The sequence below is a fragment of the Staurois parvus genome, unplaced genomic scaffold, assembly GCF_062004578.1.
Source record: "Staurois parvus isolate SC_StPar_1 unplaced genomic scaffold, SC_StPar_1.0 ptg000425l, whole genome shotgun sequence".
NCBI classification, from domain to species: Eukaryota; Metazoa; Chordata; class Amphibia; order Anura; family Ranidae; genus Staurois; species Staurois parvus.
In genome coordinates, this window is record NW_028318221.1 from 2,397,501 (window position 1) to 2,422,661 (window position 25,161).

Sequence of the window (25,161 nt, forward strand, 5' to 3'; positions counted from 1 at the left end):
GATACAAAGAGAGGTAAACTAATCACATGTCTTTGTACATATTAGATAAATAGATAGATAGTCTTTGTACATATATAAATAGATAACTACATGTATTCATATATATCTTATAGAACGATAGATCAATAGAATAATAGATAGATAGATAGATAGATAGATAGATAGATAGATAATCACATGTCTTCGGACATATCTTATAGATAATCACATGCATTTGTACATATCTCATAGATATATTGATAGATGGATAGATAGATAGATAGATAGATAGATAGATATATTGATGGATGGATAGATAGATAATCGCATATTTCTGTACACATCTTTTAGATAGATAGATAGATAGATAGATAGATAGATAGATAGATAGATAATCACATGCCTTTGTGCCCCCCCCCCCCCCCAGAAGCTCACAATTTGTTATTGTACTGTAGTTGTGTACAATCAGCTCTCTGGTTGCTGGCAGGCTGCCACAACCCTTAATGAATTGAGCAGCGTTTTTGAATGTAAGTTTAATATGGCCTGCTAATATATTAATCAATGCTTCATAAAAACAAATGTATAAACCGCAGATTAATAATTAACTATCTAAGTCTGTGAGAGATGGCTTGCCTGCTCCCTGTTGTAGGAGCTGCTCTCCAAGCCAAGCTCTGCCCTTCCCTGTGGTGTGTAGTGTGTTAATAGACGATTTTGCATCACTGTAATTTCAAAATGATGACATTTTTGATAGAACGTATCCAGCGATCTTCCTGAAAAACAGTTATACGTTGTGGAGAGTGAAGTGTGTATTTGCCTGTGTATTCCTCGGTCATTGAAGCCCATTCATTCATATGACAATTTGGGGTTCCTGTGTAGCTGGTAATCCTGCATCACCGACAGTGTACGCTCACCCTATAGATCAGGGTGTGTGAATATACATCGGAAAACACACACAGCTATACTTTTTATACGATCTATCTATTTGTAGTTGAAATAGTAAACCGCTGTATTTATATATGCATACACTTACATATGCAATTCGCTGATTACATTTAAACTGGTAATTATATGGAACTGGGCTGGGGTGGAAGAGGCATGCACGAAGTGGATCAATAAATTCGAATTACTATCCCTAATTCATCATAGTCAGATAATCGATTTAATCTTTGCTTTCTTCAAATAATGTTTCGATTGCAGATCTCAAGGCAAGCCATGTACACTTAGAATAAACACACACACCCACCTCCATATCTATTTCCATCTATCTATCTATCTATCTATCTATCTATCTATCTATCTATCTATCTATCTGTCTATGTACACACACACCTCTCCATATCTATCTATTTATACGTATCTATATAAACATATATATATATATATATATATATATATATATACACACACACACACACACCCCTCCATATCTATCTATTTCTGTCTACCTATCTCTATATATCTATACATACATATATACACACACACACCTCCACATCTCTCCCTCTCTCTCTTTATATATATATATATATATATATATATATATAGACACACACACACCTCCATATGTTTATATTTATATCTACATATATATATATACACACAAAAAATGCACACCTCCATATCTATCTATCTATCTATCTATCTATCTATCTATCTATCTATCTGTCTATATTTATATATATGTATACACACACAGATAATAAATGCTGTTTACAAGAGTATCTACATAATAAAATTGATGTTAATTTAATGGACGTTATAGTCAAAATTCGGGTTAAGGTATAATGGAGCGATATTTAAGTTTAAAATATTTATGACAGTAAAAAAACAAACAAATAAAAAATAAATAAATAAATATATATATAAAATCACCAGCAATCTCTTGGTAAATGTAATGCAGTGTTATGGTTAGAGCTTGCAGAGAAAACTCCCAAGGACTATAAAGAAGAAATAAATGAGAATTTTCGGCTGCAGAAAAATTGACAAACATTCACATTAAGCGGCTGATTTATTAAAGTGGCATTCAAAATTGTAAATTAAACTGAATCTACCGGAGAATTTCTATTAAAATTCGGTAAACCAGGACAGGCAGTTCTCCTGCCCTCAGTGACCACATCTGGTATTTAGGGGAAATATGAAACTTGCTCCGGTCAGAGCTGCACTTCAAGGATTGAAGAGGAATCTCTGGTGTCCATTTGGGATGTTTTTAGCCCCTTCAAACTGAGTAACTGTCCAATAAATCCGACACATCTTTGGTAAACGTATATGTATACAATATTGATTGCAATTATTCCCCATTCTCTTTATCTGCCAAAGCAGATCTGCATCTGAATGCTTTTAAATTTTAACAAGTGAGTTTACCACTTTTTCCCTAAGGAAGGGAGGGAGGAATTACATTTATGTATTCTTTAATACCAGCAACAGGTACGCTTTGTACACTTATTTTTTTTAATTGAGTGAAGTGTTTTAGCATGGTGATATTTCATCATAAATAATCCTTGTCTACAATGCACTGTCTAAACTGTTAGCATTGCATATAATATAGTATGCCATTCACAATTGTGTAATAAGTTTGCTTGATACAAAGGGTTTAATAAAAGGTAAAACTACAAATCATTTAATTACAACAACATCTAAGAGATTGATTTGCATTTTCTGCATCTCTTGCTTTTATAGTGGTAGTCTAGGTTTTCCAATGACTTCTAAATACATCAATGTGTTAATAAAAAAAAAGGATTTAGAAAGAAGTATCATAAATGTCATGAAAACCAAGTAATATAAATATACACTATTCTTTTTTTTGGAAGTCTTTGAATCCTTATTTCAGTTTTTGGTTTTCTGAAATATATTTTTAATGCAGAAATGTAATTATAAACTGAAGTTGAATTTTTAGATTTGTCATTTCATTAAAAAAGTCATTAGAAATTTACAGAGAGCAGTTTGTATATATATATATATATATATATATATATAAAACGTTTCCTAAAATTATATCAGTCTGCCTGCACCCCCCACCCCTTTCTCTCTCCTCTCTCTCTCTCTATATATATATATCTCATATTACCCATCATCCATATTATCCAAATGTCATCAGTCCTGCTTGCGCCTCTCTCTCTCTATTTTTTTTATCCCAAAAATTACACCAGTCTAACTCCACCATGTCCCCACATATCACTTCACTAGACTTCCTAAGATACAAGGAGGTGGTCTCTGTATTATCCTGAATCACAAAAAATAAAGACAAGCCCAACATTTCCTATCAGTAGGAGAAGGCACAAGTGAGGATGAGCTACACAATATTTGCAGGTATACACAGAACCAGAATTTGTAAGATGGCCTGACCTGAAATAAAGGTATAAGATTATAATTGGCAAGCTACTAAAAGTACCCTATTTAACTGAAAATATCTTGGACACATTTGCAGCTATCCTTTAAGGAGACATTTAATAGAAACCTTTCTGATTCTTTTATGTAACAACAGTAAAATTCAATACACAATTTATTTTTACACTGAGGAAAGTAGGACTGATCTAGGTTTTTTTTTTTGCCTACATTGTTAGTGCTCAGCAATAAAAGTACTTGTTAAATTAGTAGCTGAAGAATGAAAGAATACAATTTCTTGAAGTTGAATTCCAGGCAAAGAGCTTGCAAATAATGGATCTGTTGTGTATGCCAAGGGATTTGTATTCTGTGTATCTAGTCCTGAGGTTTGCACAGTTATGCTAGAAAGCACAGCCCTGATCGGTAGGACAAGAGATCTGAATTTACTCAGCTGCAGTTCAGTAGCACTTACAGGTTTTGTCCCTCTCCCAGCCTGTGACTGGACAATGAAAGAAGAAGCAGCACACTGATGAGCTTACATACTTTGTTAGCACATGAGAGCTGCAGCACAATAGATTGGCTCCTTGTACTGCTTCTATCGCTTTCACTTAAGCTCTGCTGTACAGTGTATTGCAAAAGGCTAAAACCAAGTCAAAGTCAAGCATGTCCAGTGCTTTCATTTTAAAGGATGTATGTAAAGATGCCTTTGAGTTGCATTGATTTGTGTGCTTTATAAATGTCTGGAGTTCAGCTTTAAAGGACCACTTCTGGTGAAGTGGTACTTCAAAAAAGCCCCCCCTACCCCTCTGAGTGCACTCAGCATGGGTTTATGCTTACCTTTAGCACCAATCCAGTGATTTTATTGTTGACAAGGACTTGGCTGGATTTTCTTAATTGCATTAATTAACTATTTGCATTCTGTAGCCCCCATGTAGCCTGAAATGAGACAGAGATTTTAGGAGTTCATAGAAGAAACTACCGTCTGGCATCTGCTATTAGACAGGACTTATACTTTGAAAAAGATTAAAAATTACTGATAGATTCACTTTTACCTTATCTGTGGCCAGTAGCTTGTCAATAGAACATAGGAGGATCACACAAATGCATCCTGCTCCTTATATAACCTGAAAACTGATCTCCCAACAAAAGATATCCTCTCACAGCTGCTTGGGGTACTGATTTGTCAAAACTGGATACCAAAGTTCTATTAAAGACAGAAGACAGTGCCACCATTCTCCACTTTTCTATCTATAGTACATTTATCAAAGATGGCACATTTTCCACCTCCAGATGTAATTTAGGTTGCTCAATATCCCCCTCTAATCTGAGAAAATTGTCAATTAACAGCAGAAGATATACAAATCGTTAGAGGTAGGGGAAAGCAGCACACTATTCCACTGGTAACAAGGCATTAATTATTCTGTTCATTAGTTTCCCAACGATAAAATAGGTGAAATGGATGGAACTGAAACAAACAGGGTCCTCCCATAGGAGATAATGGGCTTTGCTAGGTCCAACTTGGCAAATTAATTATTAAGCAAGACAAGAAGAAATCAGTAGTGAAAATGTAGCCAAAATTATAATTTTTTACCTTGAGATTTGTACATGTAACACTGCTCCAAAAAGTGCCATTTCAGCAGACATAATTCACATAACATTCCTTATTTCACATATGTACATCATTTCTAAATGTGGAATACACGGGAGCAGTGAAGTTTGAAGTTTTCATGTAAAAAACATTAGTTGGGCACGATGTCCACACTATACAAATAACAATTTGCCCACATTATGTTAAAGGCAGTATAACACACCAAATGCTAGTGAACAGGGATGGAGTCTGGGCTAATGTAGGGTTTTACCCAAACTTTGCATATTCAGCATGTGCCAGACCAGCCAAACTATTTGGTTGGTTTGCAAGCCTGAACACCCTGCTGTTTTTGCAGCAGGATGTCATTCATTTATCAGTGGCTGCCAATAAATTAATTCTTCCCACTGCACAGGCTGCAGTGTCATTGGTTGCTAAATAGACAGCATCCACCGGATTCTTTGACCGCTATCCTACTTCATCCCAGGAGTTGTCATTGACTATACAGTTTATGGTCATGACCATATTCGGACAATGTCATCAGGCAGCACCCATCCTCCTTGTTTACATTCAGCCGGAAGCTGTCAGTTGTGACATGGAGCCTGTTGGGATCAGATTGTCTGTTGGGGCTGCTGTTTATTCTTTTGACAGGTCATTGAAATTGTATTTCATTGTGATTGACGAGGATCTGCATCCCTGATTGATGGATTTGTATTGTGTGAGTTTTTCGTGTTTTTTTTGTTTGTGTGATTGATTTATTTGCTTTCAATTTTTTTTTTTGTGAATAAGTAACAAGGGGTACTATATACCCCTCAAATATTCACTTGACAGGAGGCAGATATCTCAGGTCCCTGTTAATTTAAAGGGGGCTTCCAGATTTTGATTAGCACCTTGCCTGCAAACCCCCACATCCACCGGGTAGGGATGTGGGGAAGAGGTACTTGTCCTCATCAACATGGGGACAAAGTGCTTTGCCAGGCAAGGTGCCCTCCCCATGCTGAGGGCATGTGGCCTGGTATGGTCCAGGACAGCAGCCTGTCCCTTCCTTCCCCTTTTTTCTGTGTGTAGTTCCTCAACAGCCATACCAAACCCTCATCAAGATAGTCGATCAGCATTTGGCTGCATTTTTTTCAAAAACAAAACAGCATTGAGTTGCTCTATAAAAAAAGTGTAAAAAATGACAAAAGACAGTCTTTGACAAGTTCTTTATTAAAGACAAAAAAAAAAATGGGTGGGGTGACATTATCATGACACCATTATATGCTGTGATTGCCCAAAGCATTGAGCCTGACCTGCAGTGCATTACTTTGGCCAAACACAATGCACTGTCAGGGCGCAGTGCATTGTCGGGTGCAGTGGGTGTATAGCCTGACGGACGCTCTTACCATTCGAGTGTTTGCCGAAAACATGAACGGCAGATGTTTGAATCGAACTTATGTTTGACTCGAACATCAAGCCCAACACTACTAAACACACAGGGGTTTATTTACTAAAGCTTGTTCAATCAGAATGTTGTGCACTTCTGCACAGAAGCCAATGAACTTCCAGGGTTTATTGCTAAAGCTTAATTGAATAAGCTGAGGTTAGAAGCTGATTGGCTACCATGCACAGGTGCACCAGATTCTGAGTGAGTCAGCTTTAATAAATAAACCCCACAGATACCATGACAAAGTCCTGTATTTGAAAAAATGTCCCAGGGTATGAATCCATTGTCATCTACCTTGTCTGGAGATGTAGATGCATGTCAATTGCAGTGAACAATGCCTACCATTCCTCTGAAACGAAAAGCACACTGACCCCCTGACATGTCTGCTCCCAACAACTGCTCTCTACAAATGACAGTTCCTGAGCCTGCAGCAGAATGTAAATAAGCTGGAGGAGTATCTTGGGCAAGACCAAAGGCATCCTCCAAGCATGTTATTTAAAGGAATTTTGCAGTTTTAATGTTTCATTTTAAAAGCATTATGGAAAGATTTTCTCTCTGCTTTTTTACATTTACTCATGTCCCCTGGACAGTGCCCATCTCCCTGTGCCCTTTATTTGCTTATTAGCTTTTAAACTGTCTAGAACTGATTTTAAAGATTTGGCTTCCATGAACTTTCATTTGGTTCAGATTAGCATTCAAACTTAAGAGCAGTTCAGTGAGCCTCCCACAAACAATGCCCAGGTATATTTGGCTCATTACTACGAGTGAACATGCTTACATATGTAAAGTCCCAATGTCTGCATTATGGCAGCAAATGTACTTTTATTAACCACTTGCCCTCCTGAGGATTTACCCCCTTCCTGACCAGGCCATTTTTTGGATTACGGCACTACAGTACTTTAATTGACAATTGCACGGTCATGCAATGCTGCACCAAAATGAAATTTATGTCCTTTTTTCCCACAAATTGAGCTTTCTTTTGGTGGTATTTGATCGCCTGTGTATTTTTTATTTTTTGCGCTAAAAAAAAAACCTGACAATTTTGAGAAAAAAGACTTTTTGCTAATAAACATATCCAATAAAAAAAATAAACAAATAAAATTTCATCACAAATTTAGGCCAAAATGTATTCTGCTACATGTCTTTTTTAAAAAAATCCCAATATGTGTAAATTAATTGTATTACGCGAAAGTTATAGCATTTACAAATGGCAGTATAGATACTGGAATTTACATTTTTTTTTTACTAGTAATGGTGGTGATCAGCAACTTATAGCGGGACTTCGGCGGGAATTCTGACACTGGGGGGAACTGACTTGGTGTCACTGACATCCCCAGTGACACCAATACAGTGATCAGTGCTAAAAAAAAGCTCTGACACTGTATTCTCTGTTCTCCCTGCTGGAGATGCTCGGCAATCACCAGCCCGGACCCGGTAATTAACAGCTGCAGCCGCGAATAGTGGCGTGGGTAGGGCACGTGCGCACCTCACGCATGCACCCTACGCAGAAATGTAAAATCGTGTATATATGTGTGATTTTGCATACCCGTGCCACCCTGTAGCAGTATTTCTGCTATAGGGCAGTCGGGAAGCGGTTAATAATAAATAAATAAATATTTTTAGAATTTATTAATTCATTTGATACGTAAAAACACTAATATAAATGAGCATCTGCACATTATGCTATTTGAGGGAATAACCCCACATGCCACATTTCAAGGTCAATATGAGCACATCTGTTCTGTGACCATTAAGATATGTAAAATACATGTACTCTTTCCATCTCTTCTGAATTTCCCTCTTCCTGTGGTGTACTCTCATTGCTTATCTATACCCACAGAACAAAAATAATTCTGGAAGACATCATGATTGACCAGCTCAAAAGCACAAAAAAAAAGCACATAAAATAACCTGCATGGTTTCATGGATGCAACATAGCATAACCTAACTTAACCAAAAATGAAACAGATGTAGCAAAAGTAGCTTATATTGTGAGAATAAATGTAAGAAAATCAGATTCTATCAATTCTTGGTACTGAAGTGTTGCTAAACCCAGGACCCTACGTTCACTATATCTAGTCTTCTACAGTACACAGAACATGTAAATCCAATAATTGTAGTAAATATAAACTGCTAAATACCTTTTCTCGTCAGCAGTATATACAGTAGAAGTCGTGGGACTTCTATCAGTGTCTGACCGAGCAGTGGTTAATCCTATAGAAGGAGTATTCATTCTCCTCTGACTGTCCTAGGAGACTGCATGACCCCTTGCCCTCTGTCTGGACAACACTGATTGGTCCTGTGCTGATCACATGCACCCTCTAAAAAAAAACCTCTCTAGCAATACACACCTAACAGAGCATGTGCAGACTTTCCACTGCTGCGCTAACAATGGCAGATGGATTGGGGACAGTAAAAGAAGGGGAGGATCAGAGAAGACAGGATCAAACAGCTTTTTTACACAATGCAGAGGATTAACCCCTTAGGTTCCACAGTGAGTATAACAAACATACTTTACTGCATATATAGACTGATTTTGCTTTTATGGGCTTAGTAACACTTTAAGGTGCACCTACAGCTCAATGTCTTCCAGAGTATCTTTGAAGACTGATGTATTGATATCATTAGGTTTCCTTTCTCTGCCTTTCTCTACTTAGTTTTACAGAAAAAAAGAAAATTCCATCCACACACTTTCTGTGGTCCATTTGTGCATGCATACATAATCAATCAGTCAGTTCAAATATGTCCTATTATTATGGATATAGCAGCGGAACCATTTTTTCCTCAGTTGCTATGGCTGTATTACAATGCTGCATCTTGGTGCCTCTTTTGGTCTCTGCTTCATAACTTCAAACTGGTGATGAAAGGACCTTTTTTGGTAGCCTAAAATGAATTACATGAATTAGGCAGCTGGAAAAACTGCTTCTTTGTGTAGCATTTTGAGGTACATAAATTCGCACCCAAAGCATCAGTGGTTTGTCATTTCCAAGCAGAAATGAGTTATTGGCTCGTAATGAAAAATGCATCAGTATGGTGCCAATACAATTAGAGCAGCAAGAAAAGTCTTGGTGGATTCCATCTGATACACTGCAATAGCAAGGATAGTGCATAGTGGGAATCTTATATTTTATCACACAAATTATTTGGTATACAGTTTTTACTGATCATGCTAAATAAATGTAGATTAAATTTCAAACAATTTGTCATTCAGTATGTTTTTTGCACATTAGCAACCTGACACATTCATGCATGTCTATGTCACACATGTTTAAGGAATTGTGTTCATGGCACTGGGTTTGATTTTCTTTAGCAACAAGGCCTGTTAATTATCAAAGCGAATGCTGGAAATAAGGAGAAGCTCATTTTCTCTTGCACATAATTGGGTATTCAAAGAAAACTTGGTTTTGCCTTATTTACTTATTTACAATTTTGCAAAGTGAACAGAGGACCCTGCAAAACCCACAAACCTTAGCAAATTTGACAACATGTGATCTCTGTATAGCAATAAAAAATGAACAAAAAGATATATGGTGTGCGGGGGGATTTCTCTATTGTTTTTACATGGCACCATCTGTTGCAGTCACATCCAACACCCGCCATATATATTGGTTGACCACTGTAAGGATTGAAGTTTAAACAAAACTCTATTACTATGAATCTGTCACATTGGACTGCCTACTATACAGTTGGTGGCAGAACTAAATGTAACAATACCTTAATTTTGTAAATCAATAGAAAAGAACACTCAATCACGCTTGTTCTCAGAATTATAACTCTTATGTATCTTCATTTAAGTAAATTACAGTCAGCCTAAAATAACTGCTATTTGTGCAAGCTGGTCAAGTACTGGTGTTGAGGGTACTTGTTTAATCAATGATCCTTGTCTTCTATATAATTATTATGACATACATGCTTCATGACCTTCCTACAGATAAAAGGAACAGCTTGCAGTGAAAGCGAATATTTACAAAGTTATTTACCTTTTCACTTGATATTGTAGCTTTTTTTTTTAATAAGAATTAAGTTTCATTAAGGTTTTGGCAGAGATACAATATTAAGCACACTCTCTTGGGATTGAACATTGAAAGAAAAAAACTTACAGTCTTCCGGTAGAAAAGCAAGAAAGTACTGGTGTACCCCACAGAGGAGATGAGCAAAATTACAAGAAAAAGAAAAGATCCGTGCTCAAGCAATCCCTTGATCAGTATGTATTTTAAAGTGAAGATAAAGGGGAAGAGCCAGGCCCTGTGCCATCACAGGCTCTAAATATTACAGTAGGGGACTTTCATCTCCACCGTGATGACATATCTTTAAAAATCTAGTGTCAATCTTTAGCCAATGACACTTTTCAAGACCTGAGGTTGTGTGTTGCTGTAAATTGGGAAAGGTGATTGGTTCATTTTCTCCCATTTAGCTACATTTTTTCAAAATGAACATTCTCTATTCCTTTAGTAAATAATTCCCAAAGAGATAGTTCCCAAAGAGAACATAGTTTGAGATGCATAAACAGATGGTAAATAGTGGCCATCACCTTTGGGTGAGATGGGCATAGCCATACATGGATTACCCGTTCAGCAAACCAGATTTACCAATACAAATGAGCAATTATGTTTTATAAGGTATGATGCTCCATAGAATGGCTGTTCGACTACAGCTTTCTAAGTTTATTTAGCTCATATCAGTCTAGTATCGATAATGAATTATAATACATAAACATTTAGGATAAACTACTAGCTAGATTAGCTTGTAAATAATAAAGGAACTTATCAAAGCCAGCACACAGCAAAAAAAAAAAATATTTTGCTGCTGTATTTTTTCTGATTTCTCGTCAGAAACACAGAGTGCAACAACACAGTCCTTATGTAGTGTTACAAACAAGCATAGAATTGATCAGCAGATTACAAAGATTGGTTCAAATCACTGTCTGAGGATGCTAAACATCCAGCCGGTCTCCTAAGCAACAATTTATTGGCTAGATAAGAACAATATTCACCGAGGTTAAGTATGTCCAGTAGACGCTAGGCATTGTGGGTTAAATTGATTCTTTGTCATTGCAATGGGGTACCAGAAAATAAGCTACAAAAACTAAGATCAAACACCGCAAAGTAAAAAGATCACTCCTACATGCAGACAGTATTTTGTTCTGACATTTTACTCTGACAAATGGACATTTTTTAAATATTTATTTACAGTCAGGTCCATAAATATTGGGACATAGACACAATTCTAACATTTTTGGCTCTATACACCACCACAATGGATTTGAAATGAAACAAACAAGATGTGCTTTAACTGCAGACTGTCGGCTTTAATTTGAGGGTATTTACATCCAAATCAGGTGAACGGTATAGGAATTACAACAGTTTGCATATGTGCCTCCCACTTGTTAAGGGACCAAAAATAATGGGACAATTGGATTCTCAGCTGTTCCATGGCCAGGTGTGTGTTATTACCTCATTATCCCAATTACAATGAGCAGATAAAAGGTCCAGAGTTCATTTCAAGTGTGCTATTTGCATTTGGAATCTGTTGCTGTCAACTCTCAAGATGAGATCCAAAGAGCTGTCACTATCAGTGAAGCAAGCCATCATTAGGCTGAAAAAACAAAACAAACCCATCAGAGAGATAGCAAAAACATTAGGCGTGGCCAAAACAACTGTTTGGAACATTCTTAAAAAGAAGGAACGCAGCGGTGAGCTCAGCAACACCAAAAGACCCGGAAGACCACGGAAAACAACTGTGGTGGATGACTGAAGAATTCTTTCCCTGGTGAAGAAAACACCCTTCATAACAGTTGGCCAGATCAAGAACACTCTCCAGGAGGTAGGTGTATGTGTGTCAAAGTCAACAATCAAGAGAAGACTTCACCAGAGTGAATACAGAGGGTTCACCACAAGATAGAAACCATTGGTGAGCCTCAAAAACAGGAAGGCCAGATTAGAGTTTGTCAAACGACATCTAAAAAAGCCTTCATAGTTCTGGAACAACATCCTATGGACAGATGAGACCAAGATCAGCTTGTACCAGAGTGATGGGAAGAGAAGAGTATGGAGAAGGAAAGGAACTGCTCATGATCCTAAGCATACCACCTCATCAGTGAAGCATGGTGGTGGTAGTGTCATGGTGTGGGCATGTATGGCTGCCAATGGAACTGGTTCTCTTGTATTTATTGATGCTGTGACTGCTGACAAAAGCAGCAGGATGAATTCTGAAGTGTTTCGGACAATATTATCTGCTCATATTCAGCCAAATGCTTCACAACTCATTGGAAGCTTCTTCACAGTGCAGATGGACAATGACCCAAAGCATATTGCAAAAGCAACCAAAGAGTTTTTTAAGGGAAAGAAGTGGAATGTTATGCAATGGCCAAGTCAATCACCTGACCTGAATCCGATTGAGCATGCATTTCACTTGCTGAAGATAAAACTGAAGGGAAAATGCCCCAAAAACAAGCAGGAACTGAAGACAGTTGCAGTAGAGGCCTGGCAGAGCATCAAAGGGATGAAACCCAGCGTCTGGTGATGTCTATGCGTTCCAGACTTCAGGCTGTAATTGACTGCAAAGGATTTGCAACCAAGTATTAAAAAGTGAAAGTTTGATATATGATTATTATTTTGTCTCATTATTTTTGGTCCCTTAACAAGTGGGAGGCACATATGCAAACTGTTGTAATTCCTACACCGTTCACCTGATTTGGATGTAAATACCCTCAAATTAAAGCTGACAGTCTGCAGTTAAAGCACATCTTGTTCGTTTCATTTCAAATTCATTGTGGTGATGTATAGAGCCAAAAATTTTAGAATTGTATCGATGTCCCAATATTTATGGACCTGACTGTATATGCGTCTAAATACAATTTTATGGGGCACTACAATTTATATATATATTTTTTTTACCAATCTTTATTGCTCTTTCATGGAAAATCACTTTTTTTAAATAGCTTTTTATGAATAGTTCTATAGTAATTTTCTGTCTTTGAGGCCTGCAGATAGTAATAAGGCTGACTTACTAAAGAAGTTGCAGATCTTCAGTGTGATTCAGTCCAATTATCCAATCGTGTGAAAAGCAAATTCCTGTTTACTTGTTTCTTCTGCGCTAGATTGGGTATTTACAGTGAACAGTTATTTTCTTTTGACATGATTGAATAATTGAAGTGAATAATTACACCAATTTGTTAGTATTCTCAATTCCCTCAGTAAAACAGCTCAAATGCTCATTTTACTCTTATACAACCCCAATGGGCACTAATAAAGGAAAGGTAAGTTATAAGGCGCACTTTAAATTTTTTAAAATGGTACAGTAATGATTAGTGACACATATGGTGAAGTATTTTTTGAATAATTTATACTTTTTCTTGATTTGTAACAATGGGCTGACAGTCTGAGAAAAGACAGAGAAAACAGCATAGCTGTAAAAAAATTGTCTAAGATTAGCGCAACCCTGAAATTATATTTTGTGCCAAATAGGTGCAGTTTTCAAATTATCAGATGAAAGCACTAACAACCCGCACCCCAAAAAATATGATTTAACATGTTCATTGTTTAAATGTACAAACAAAAACTGAAGAAAGACATGTTGCCCCCAGTATTAACACATTATCCCAAATATCCTGTGCTCCTAAAGTGTCCCATGTTATAAAATAGTTATTGTATCTGCTTGTCTTAGTGGTCTTTGAATGTAAACAATCAATTCTCAAATTTCCCAATGCAACCCCTTTTGATAGAGTTCAATATTTCCAGAGTGTGCTATAAAGAGTCAATTCTGTTACTGAAGATGAAATCTCTCTTTTCCCTGATATCAATGGATGACCTTGTGTCCTTTGTATAGACCCATATCCCAGGAGAGTTATTTGTATTGACCATGAATTTATTTGAATATAGTTAAGTATTACAACCTTTGTTGATACGGTTTGTATTGCTATCTAGGCCCAATGCATATTTTAGCCAATTAAAAAGGAAAATCTAAAGTTTGGCATTAGTTTAATAAATATTTACTGTGACAAAGCAGTTTGAAATCCGTATGTACTTTTTATATATAATTCTGGGCAGAAGAGTACTTTTGTACATGTAATGGTTCTTAGGCCAGTTCTTCTAGCCTCACAGGTGCCTATCAGGACTTTGACATTATCAGAGGCATGTCCCACCCAATGCTGTGTCTGATAAATGGCTTATATTGATGGTCTTATCAGGGAGCCAGGTCTAGGAACAAAAAGAGCTGTCTGCTGACAGCTTGAACCTCCACTAATATGGTGGATACTTCAATGCCACACAGCACAGAAGTATGGATGAAAAGGGGAGCCTGGGCAAAAGCAGAAATCCTACTGTAATTGCTGTATCATTCACAACTGACTCTGTTTGCAGGATAAAGTTACCCGAGATGTCCAATTTAAAATGTTTGGTCTGCTGAAGTCTATTGTTAATTTTTTTGCTGTTTATTAATAAATTATTTATGTTTTCCATGCATTAAATCTGCACTGTTAACTATATAATATTCAAATATTTTAGAAAGACTGAGACTAATTCAGGGTTACAAACACTGATAAGTTGCTCTACACATAAGGCACAAGCACACTTTTAACTGTTAATTTCATTTTTCTAAGTTAAAGCATCCTTTTTTATCATATAATTCCATTACATTTCTTAAATCCTACAACAGTATATGTGAAATTAATATAAGGGGAATATATAGAAGAGGGAATTTATAGCATTAACACACATTTTTAGTGAAATATAAAATATTTTAATTGTATATACAAGTGATTTTATAATGTTAGCCCACAAGTAAGATGACTAGTACTTGCCCCCAAATATTTTCTTTTAGATAATTTTTATTAATAATTGTCTGCTAACAGCTACAACTTCACATGCTTAAATGAATTAGTAACAATCTGTAGTAATCATTAACCTAGAGGTTGGTATTTTTCTCATGCACATGTAAAAGCTATAACAGCAATCCTGTACATAGCAATCTATAAATATGCTCTTCCACAAAGTACCAACAATAAGGACCCATTCACACAGCTGTAAAAAAGTGCATTTACACTCAATTTTTATTTACACATGAGCATTGTTCTCAATAGAGACATTCACAAAGGTGTGTAAACATGTACTGCATTCAGATCTGTAACACAGCATCCAAAAATTTGTGTCTGGGAATATGCATTTATACCATTGAAATAAAAAAAACAACAGGATAATTCTTACACATACTGATCATTATGCAGGAACTTTTGCTCCTTATCAGTAAATTTTTACAGCAATGGTACGGTCATGTGCATGGGGTCTCTTTTGCAAGGATGTAATAATTTACTGATCCTGAGTAAAAAAGACAAATTATGTTCCGTAAAGATGTTGCATATACAAGCAATCAGGCACATAAATGTGCTTATGCAAATATACACATAAAATTCTTCGTCATCCTCTTCAAACTGCCATTGTTGCAATTTATACATATATACTTGTGTATGCACACTTATGTGTGTAAATTAGTGCACTCAAATGTAAGGTCTTATGTGTAAAAAAATGCATTTCAAAACATTTGTTGTTTTTGGAAATGCAGATTGAGGCCTCATTCACATAGCTGTCTAAAAACACAGTTGCAACCATTTGTTTTTATGGATCTGAACTCAACTCCATTGTTTTTAATAGGGACATTCACACGTGCGCAAACATGAACTGCGTTCAGATCTAAAATCAAAAATCTGCTTCTGAGCACATATGTAGATGTATAACATTGAGAAAAAGAACATGACAATTTTTATGCAGTAAAAAGCATATCTATTTACTGATCATTATGCAGAGACTTTTGTTGTTTGCCTTAAAGATCAGTAACATTTTTATGGCTGTGTTATGGCCGTGTGAATGAGGCCTTATTGTTTTTTATGGGGACATGCACACATATGGATATACAACTACATTCAGATCTGTAACCCAAAATTGAGAAACCTGCGTCTGAGGATTTGGGTTTCATGTGCTTTCTAGTGTTAACATGCAAAAGTATGTACATATGTAGGGGTGGACTGACAACTCATGGGGGCCCCGGGCAGTAGGGGATCATGGGGCCCCTGTGTCCTTGCCAAACTCAAAAAAGCCTATGAAAAAGGTACCAGGGGCATCTCATGGGGCCCCCTACTGACCCCGAGCCCTCGGGCAGTGCCCGAGTTTCCAAATGGTCAGTCCGCCCCTGTACATACGTATACTAGATGCAAAAAGTGCATTCTGGTATTGGAAAAAAGCAGAATGATCTAGAACTACAATATTACACATTTAAAAAAGTATCTAAAGGCAAGAAGCATTTTACTGATAATGTACGCAGGAACTTTTGTGCCAGAAAAACCTTGCCTATATGATGAGTAAAATTCTTGTTGCTGTGAGCATGTAGTCTAAAGCCGGTCGCAGACAGTTCAAACTGGCTGAAATTCAAACCATGTATGGGCAAGCTGAATGTACCCAAGTTGATTGATAAACTTGGGTACAACTAGCCTGTCATATTTTACATGCGATTATTGCTAGCAGCTATTATAGCGGATAGCAGTAATCACTGTGTTCTCCTGGTGGGGACGGCTCTCTCCGTCCTGCCCCCCGCAGGGGGAAAACACAATGGCTCCATGGGAAAGATTCCCCCATCAACACAGTCAGTGGTGGAATCAAATGATTTTCTTTCCTGCAACCATGAGAAAACTGCTCTGTCTATGGCCAGTGGAAGGCCTCTTGCAGATATGTGTAAAACTTTATTGATATTTAGGAAAGATCCTGAGTAAAAAACAGACATTATGTTTTATAAAGACCTTGCATATACACACATAGAGTTAAATAAAAGTGTACACATGTAAAATTCCTCATCGTCTTCTAGCTGCCAGTGTTGCAATTTACACATATATGCTTGTATATACTTTCATGTACCTGTGTATGCGCATAAATTACAGCACTCAAATGTAAAATGTTCTATTTTTTATGTACAACTCTGAACACATCGCTGCATTATTGATCTTTACACAGCTGTGTGCATTGTCCCATAGACAACAATGCAAGTATGTTTAGATCCATAATTTTAAAAAACTCTACATGGCTGTCAATGCAGCATTGTTTTCTCCTGTGTGCAAGAAGACTTAAAATCAGAATGTCCTGACTTCCTTTCCAGCAAATAATTCAGCAAAAAAGGTTCAGCTCACTGTTTCAAAACATCTCTATTAAATAGTAAAATATTAATTCTGTAGTTTATACAAATATTAAAGTCTGGCATGCATTCCATCAATGACAGCCACATGGATAACACCAGATGTGTAAAGACCTCATTTGAATAAGGTCACAACATTATAAATAAACTATAAATCTATATTTGGCTCTTCTTGCTGCCTAGCCCTCCCTCCATAGTCATCTAACAGAGCTAGATCATAATGCTTCATCCGCTGCCCAACATTTCTTCCATGCTCATCTGCTTGAAATAGATCCTAAAACCTCATTCACTGCCCAGCAATCTTTCCATCATTCTTTACTTGGAATGGAATAGATCCCATTGCTTCATCCACTGCTTACCCCAGCAGCAGTGCAATCTTCCTCTGCACGGCACCAGCTGAACACACACAGTCCACTTCTAATTTCAACCAATGAGAGCAACGTGTGACATTTTTATTAAAAGTCATTCAGATGTCACACAGTTAAAACCCCAATGTGCTTTGTCAGTTTTATAACACCTTTTGGGGCTTGGTCAGTTTTGTTTATTTCTTTATTAATTATGATAGCCTGTATCAACCAGGGAGCATTAGCCAAATGCCTAAAAATGCAAGTGGATCAATCCTGTGTTTTTGTTACAGAAAGCCACAGGTTTTTTTGTGCAGCATCACAACCAGCCACCAGTTCTAACAATTAATGGATAATCCCCGCCTCTATGAGCCGGAGCATATGGTCGTGAAATGTCGGAGGGTTGCCCCGTGTATACTGGGGAGCATTATATCCACCTTTTGCATTACTAAAAGGGTAGACAGTCCAAGTGGGAATACCTGTCTTTGAAGTCCTATACCATATCCCCTAATCTATTGGCTAGAACGAGGAGGATGTGTGGAAAGACCTGGATGTTTACACACTTAATGTGACCTGTGGTGTGCCCTTGTGATCCATGCCTGGGGGGTTTCCATTGTGTCTATTGGGTATAATCTATTGGGTATAATGAGGAGGAGGTGTGAAATGACCTGGATGTTTACACACTTAATGTGACCTGTGGTGTACCCTTGTGATCCGTGCCTGGGGGGTTTCCATTATGTTCAGGTTCAGCCGGTCTTTCAACCATATGAGGCGGCAGCATTTTGAAGTACCATGTCTTTTAAATGGGTGGAAAACTCAACAATTTTTTCCTCATTTTCATGTATTATGATATCACCCATATGCAGAGTTCTTCTTTTTCCCTGAAGAAGGAGTGAAGTCACTCCAAAATGCATTGGATCATATAGAAACTATCTCTGTAATCATATGTATGGATGGTGATGTCATACTGGGTATCCTTATCATGCAATTAATACTTTGATGGTGATGCTGTACTATGACTTTGTATGATGTATTGTATGGTATGTCTACATGTTAAAATAATTTTTTGACACAATAAAAAGCTTGTACTTTTTTCAGTATATATCTATGCCTTCAAAGTCCCAAGTCCTATAGGGGGTCTTTTCCCTTTATTTATCTTGTAATTCTGGGGATGTTGGATACTGATCAGGAAACCCCTTTTCTTCTCTTTTCTGTTCTAACAATTAATGACGTCATCAGTTGATAGGGAACACGTCAGGTTCTCCTTGTTTCCCCTCCCCTGACCCTCTTGGCCAGCACTGGGGTCACGTTAGCTGACTGAAGGAGAAGAGAAATGCTGTAATACTAATCACAAAGGTGCATTTGCTTTAAAAGAGTAAATGACCTCTAATGCTGGGTATTCTACTAGTTGATGTATTATGTAAAACTATTAGTTTTACATTTTAGAATGGAGTGACACAAGATTGTGTGGAATTTATAGGGTGAGTCTGAAAAAAGGTTGGGAAGCACTGATCTGTAGCACCTATAAGTTTTTTAGAGGGTGGTTTAGGGCACAGTCTATCAGCACAAAAATAAAATATGTACATGATCTAACAGCTGAATTAGAATATATACAATGGTAAGGGAAGAAATACGATAGAGTTGTAGCTTTCAGCAAGACCATTTAGGGGAGATTTAGAAACTGGTGCACAAGGAATCTGGTGCAGCGTTGCATAGTACCCAATGGTTTAGAGCACAGTCTATCAGCACAAAAATAAAATATTTATATGATCTAACAGCTGAATTAGAATATATGCAATGGTAAGGGAAGAAATACGATAGGGTTGTAGCTTTCAGCAAGACCATTTGGGGGAGATTTACTGAAACTGGTGCACATGGAATCTCGTGCAGCGGTGCATAGTACCCTATCAACTAACTTCAGCTTGTTTAATTAGTTATTATGTTTAATTATTTACTATGCACAGCTATACCAGATTCTGTGTGCACCAGTTTTAGTAAATCCCCCCCTTTGTGCCAGAATAAGCTATAAAGAAATTTTATTTGATACATCAACAAATGCTCCTACTGATACTGAAGGACACAACATAATCTTCACTCTGGTTTCATAGCATCATCTACCACCCCCCAACTTCTTTTTTTTCAGTAACCTTGAACTGTGTTTTACAGCTATTTCCTGGTTGGAAACTTTTAGAAGATTTCCAGAAAGCATATTTGCCTTAGAGAATAACTTACATACCACTGTCTCCCTCATGGGGCTTTATTTCCCATCATTTCATTTGCATTTTCCATGCTAGACAATAGATATATCACTAAAAGCTAAATTCATTCTGCACACACGAGGAGTGCTCTGCACTCTTTTCTTTGTGGTTTTATGTAAATGTTGACTTGTATATCTCCCTAGCTGCCTTTTTTCTGTGAGGTCTTCAGTGTAGGCAAGTATCAATACTGGATAAAAGGGTTTGATGGATTACAGCAATTGCATGTTATGTGTCTTTGAAAAATAGCTTTATGTTATCTTGTGATTTTACATATATGTATGGAACGTTGGGTTGAAGCATGCATAGGTAATGATTTGCTAAAGGAAAGGGAACTGTCCACTTATTAAGTAAGGTGAAGCTGTGTTCGCTTTGAGTATCCAATCATATGCCAGGGAAATTGAATAAAAAAAACCCATGATTTTACTTGTATCTGATTGGTTGATTGATGACTGAGAAATGTTCTTCATAACAGTGCATCATAATTATACACCACATCCCTTCAATTATCTTCAATATCTTCAATATCTGGAAGCATGCACAAAAAAGTGCTGATGGTAAATGGAAGAAAAATTCATATTTTGATGTTTCTTTTTGTACTAAAAATGTCACCTCAAGCAGCATTCATTATTGTCTGTAGCAGAAGGCCTACTGTGATATGAGTGGTGATTTCAGTCTTATAACCTTTCATATGCATATGTATGCATATGAAAGGGATGGTGTTTATATTGATTATGGTGACTCTAAACTGCTGCTGTTAGGAAATATTAAGGATGGAGGAGAAGGAGGAGGAAGAAGATCATAGGTTAGAGGGAGTAGTAAACATGGATATTGGTGGCATGAAAAGACAAGGCGACATACAGTACCTTTGGGAACAATACATTTCTATACTGGTGACATGTTAGTAGTGGAAGACATCTCACTATGTATGCACATTTTGTTAGGCCTGTGTAAATATGGAAATCCTAGTAAAGCCTAGTACACACGAAAAAGAGATCATACCAAAAATAAAAGTTTTGACGCGATCGTACGATAATCTGATCATTAGTACACAGTTTTCATATGAAATTATTCGAAGGGACTAGCACGAAAAGTTTTCTCGTACGACACCAGATCGTGCAATTTTTATTTAATCAGTACGGTTTTTCATTCGAAAATACAATACAAATACATTACAATACATGACATCACTTACAAATTTTTATTCTGCCCTATGCTAACTTTAGCAACCTTTTCATTATCGATATGAGAATAGCAAGCAAAAAAAAGGTAATTCATCCAATATTCTCATCGTGTGTGCTTGACTTAAGTCACATTGGTTTCCAGTGAGAAAAATGGGTGAGATTATTGAGATTATTGAGATTATTGAGATCAGGAATTCTAGACATTATCAGAGTCATGTCATGCTTACTGCATGGATGGATCAACAAATATCGATTACTTTTATCTTTGATAACAAGGCCCTTATGAACCTGATAGTGAAATAAATCACTACTACCCTGGAACATATTATCAACAATAGTATTTGCAGGCTTTGTTTATAAGGGAACCACAGTAGGTGTGTCTGTATAAATATAAACAAAGACTTCAAACCCTTTTATATACAGAGACCAAGAGCCAGCTGTCATTTTGACAGCCTGATCTTGGCCTCTTCTGAACAAGAGAGACTTCTGCATAAACCAAGCCTGCTAACAAACATAATTTACAGGTTTTTTTTTTTTTAATATTGTTCCATTATTATTGTTTCAATATCATTGTTATCCTGTGTTTTTTTATTTTGTTGTATAATGTGCAGGGCAAAAGAACCTTCTTTGATCTGTACATATTATCAATTAAAATAACCTGAAAAGTAGAAAATAAAAGTTTATATTTAAAGTTGTACCCTTATTTAACTTTAATTAGCCCTAATTAATGACAATTAACTAAAAAAAAAATCAGCATTACATTACCTCTTGCAGCTCCTACACAACCCTGTTAGTCCTTTGATATGGTGGGTAGCCTCACTGACAACTCAAGACTCATTCACCATCAAGATGTAAGATGGAGCAGAACCAACCTCAACTTTCACAAAGAAATTTAAAATAACATGATACTTTGGCTGCCTGAATAAATGTATCTACTACTCGTTTTCACATGTGGTTTTCACTTAAGGTCATCTTAGCTAATTAATTTTTAAAATTAATTGACCAATTTTACTTGCCAAGGTTTCAGGCAGGCCTGTACAGAGATGTTACAGGGTCTTTAACCCCTTCCCGCCGGTGCCTCCCGGCCCTTTAAGAGTTTCACATGCCGGGAGTCGGGGTGGGTGGGGCGTGGTTTAGGGATCATGTGACCGCCGTGAGGAAAGGTCCCGATCGAAAGAGCAGGGCGGGACCTTTCCGTGAGTACCGCACATGTGTGCTGGGAGCGTGCAGGGCACGCGTTCTCAGCACATATGTTTTTTGTTACATGAACGCAAATGTGCGGCCGCTCGGTGTCTAGGCTCAGACGCCGGGAGGCCGCACATTTGTGTGCGGCCGGCGTAAAGGGGTTAAGAGACTTAAATCTACTTCTGCCACTAGTTGTTCTTTTCTCTGATTGGTGAAAGTAGTCCTCCAGTCAGGTGAAAGGGCATTGGGGTCAATTCACTAAAGGTTACCACATACGATAACATTGTCACATGGCTCATTTGCATAAACTATAGCATGCGGTAACAGATTGTCCAATTCACAAAAAAACGATTCTGCGGTATTTAACATAAAATTAAATATGTGTCCGTCAGGGGCAGACTGACAACTCATGGGGCCCCCGGGCAATATGGGATCATGGGGCCCCTGTGTCCTTGCCCAAACTCAAAAAAACCTATGAAAAAGGTACCAGGGGCATCTCATGGGGCCCCCTACTGACCCCAGGCCCTCGGGCAGTGCCCGAGTTTCCAAATGGTCAGTCCACCCCTGGTGTCCGTAAACACCGCAGAAGAAAACATGCGGTAAGCTGTTAAGACCAATTCACAAACAGAACAGAAGCTAAAAAAAGATGCAATATTTATCACCAGGGTTTTGCTGGTGGTATAACATGCAGTATTTTTTCAGATGCAGTGAGGGGGTCCCCTTCCAATCCCTAAGGGTCTGGTATGGATATTAAGGGGAACTCCACACCCAAATTTTTTTAAAAAACAGCGTGAGGTCCCCCCCAGATCCATACCAGACCAAAAATCCCTTAGAATTGTGAGGGGACCCGCACACCATTTTTAAAAAATTTTGCTATGGGGTTCACCCAAAATCCATACCAGACCTAATGGCTGTTTTTTTTGGTGTGGGGTTTTCCTTAAAATCCATATCAGACCCAAAGGGCCTCTTATTGATAGGGGGGAGCCCCACACTGTTTTTTTCATCATTTGTAATGTCTTAATGCAGGCATGTCCAAAGTCCGGCCCGCGGGCCAATTGCGGCCCGCGTTCCGGACTGAAACGGCCCCACAGGTGAGCTACCCAAATATATAACTTACGGCCCCCGGTAGTGATTCCCTGAAAGCTACTGAGGACTCCAGCGATCTCTTGACATCATCAGCTGGTGCAGGAAGGAGAGCCCAAATCTCGCGACGTCCGAGATCTCGTGAGATTTGGGCTTTCCTTCTCTGTGTGCCGGCTGATGATGTCAATTCCCGCTCGACAGATCCCTGGAGTCCTCAGTGGCGTTCGCAGAATCACTAGTGGAGGGCCGTAAGTTATATATTGGGCAGCTCATCTGTGGGGTCCGAAACGTGGGCCGAGGGATCCCAGGTGGTGCGCAGGGAATTACTACTGGGGCTACCATTTACCATTATTTACTATGTCTGCAGTCTCTGGTCATCTCCTGTACTATGTCCGCAGTCTCTGGTCATCTCCTGTACTGTGTCCGCAGTCTCTGGTCATCTCCTGTACTATGTCCGCAGTCTCTGGTCATCTCCTGTACTATGTCCGCAGTCTCTGGTTATCTCCTGTACCGTGTCCGCAGTCTCTGGTCATCTCCTGTACTATGTCCGCAGTCTCTGATCATCTCCTGTACCGTGTCCGCAGTCTCTGGTCATCTCCTGTACCGTGTTCACAGTCTCTGGTCATCTCCTGTACTGTGTCCGCAGTCTCTGGTCATCTCCTGTACCGTGTCCGCAGTCTCTGGTCATCTCCTGTACTGTGTCCGCAGTCTCTGGTCATCTCCTGTACTGTGTCCGCAGTCTCTGGTCATCTCCTGTACCGTGTCCGCAGTCTCTGGTCATCTCCTATACTGTGTCCGCAGTCTCTGGTCATCTCCTGTACTGTGTCCGCAGTCTCTGGTCATCTCCTGTACTGTGTCCACAGTCTCTGGTCATCTCCTGTACTATGTCCGCAGTCTCTGGCCATCTCCTGTACTATGTCCGCAGTCTCTGGCCATCTCCTGTACTATGTCCGCAGTCTCTGGTCATCTCCTGTACTGTGTCCGTAGTCTCTGGTCATCCCCTGTACTGTGTCCGCAGTCTCTGGTCATCCCCTGTACTGTGTCCTCAGTCTCTGGTCATCTCCTGTACTGTGTCCGCAGTCTCTGGTCATCTCCTGTACTATGTCTGCAGTCCATTGGTTCAGAATTTTTTTTTCCTGTTTTTCGCCTCTAAAACCTAGGTGCGTCTTATGGTCAGGTGTGTCTTATGGAGCGAAAAATACGGTATCAATTTGGGCTATAACGGATTGGTGCTCAGGATCGCTTGACGTCATCAGACAGTGCAAGGAGAAACAAAGCCCAAATCTCGCGACCTCCGAGATCTCGCGAGATTTGGGCTTTCCTTCTCCCTGTGCTGGCAGAGTGATTTAACACCTGTTTAGATTTGTCATCCAAGTCACAAAATGAAAAGTATGCCGTTTTCAATAAACGTTTGCATAAAATAGTTCATTTGCATTTAATGTTAATGGTTCATCAGAATGTCGGGCAAAATGGTCGGCCCTCGCACATGTTCACTTCATCAAATCTGGCACTCTTCCAAAAAAGTTTGGACACGCCTGGTCTTAATGTCTGGCATGTTTTGTTTACATTCAGTTGTCAGTGGGACACCCGCCGACAGCTGATGAGTCATCCGTTGTTAAGGACG

The 25,161-nt window shown here is 38.3% G+C and overlaps 1 protein-coding gene across 3 annotated transcripts in view; it reads left to right on the forward strand.

The window, feature by feature from the left end:
- Window positions 1-25,161, forward strand: part of ONECUT3 (one cut homeobox 3) — a 130,858-nt gene that overhangs the window by 6,055 nt on the left and 99,642 nt on the right. The window contains exon 2 of one of the 3 annotated variants that reach the window (XM_089687396.1): window positions 11,798-11,815. The exons of the other annotated variants lie outside the window; for them this stretch is intronic. Within the exon in view, the coding sequence (XP_089543522.1) occupies window positions 11,798-11,815 (18 nt within the window). The remainder of the gene's footprint in view (window positions 1-11,797; window positions 11,816-25,161) is intronic. 3 annotated transcript variants of the gene reach the window in all.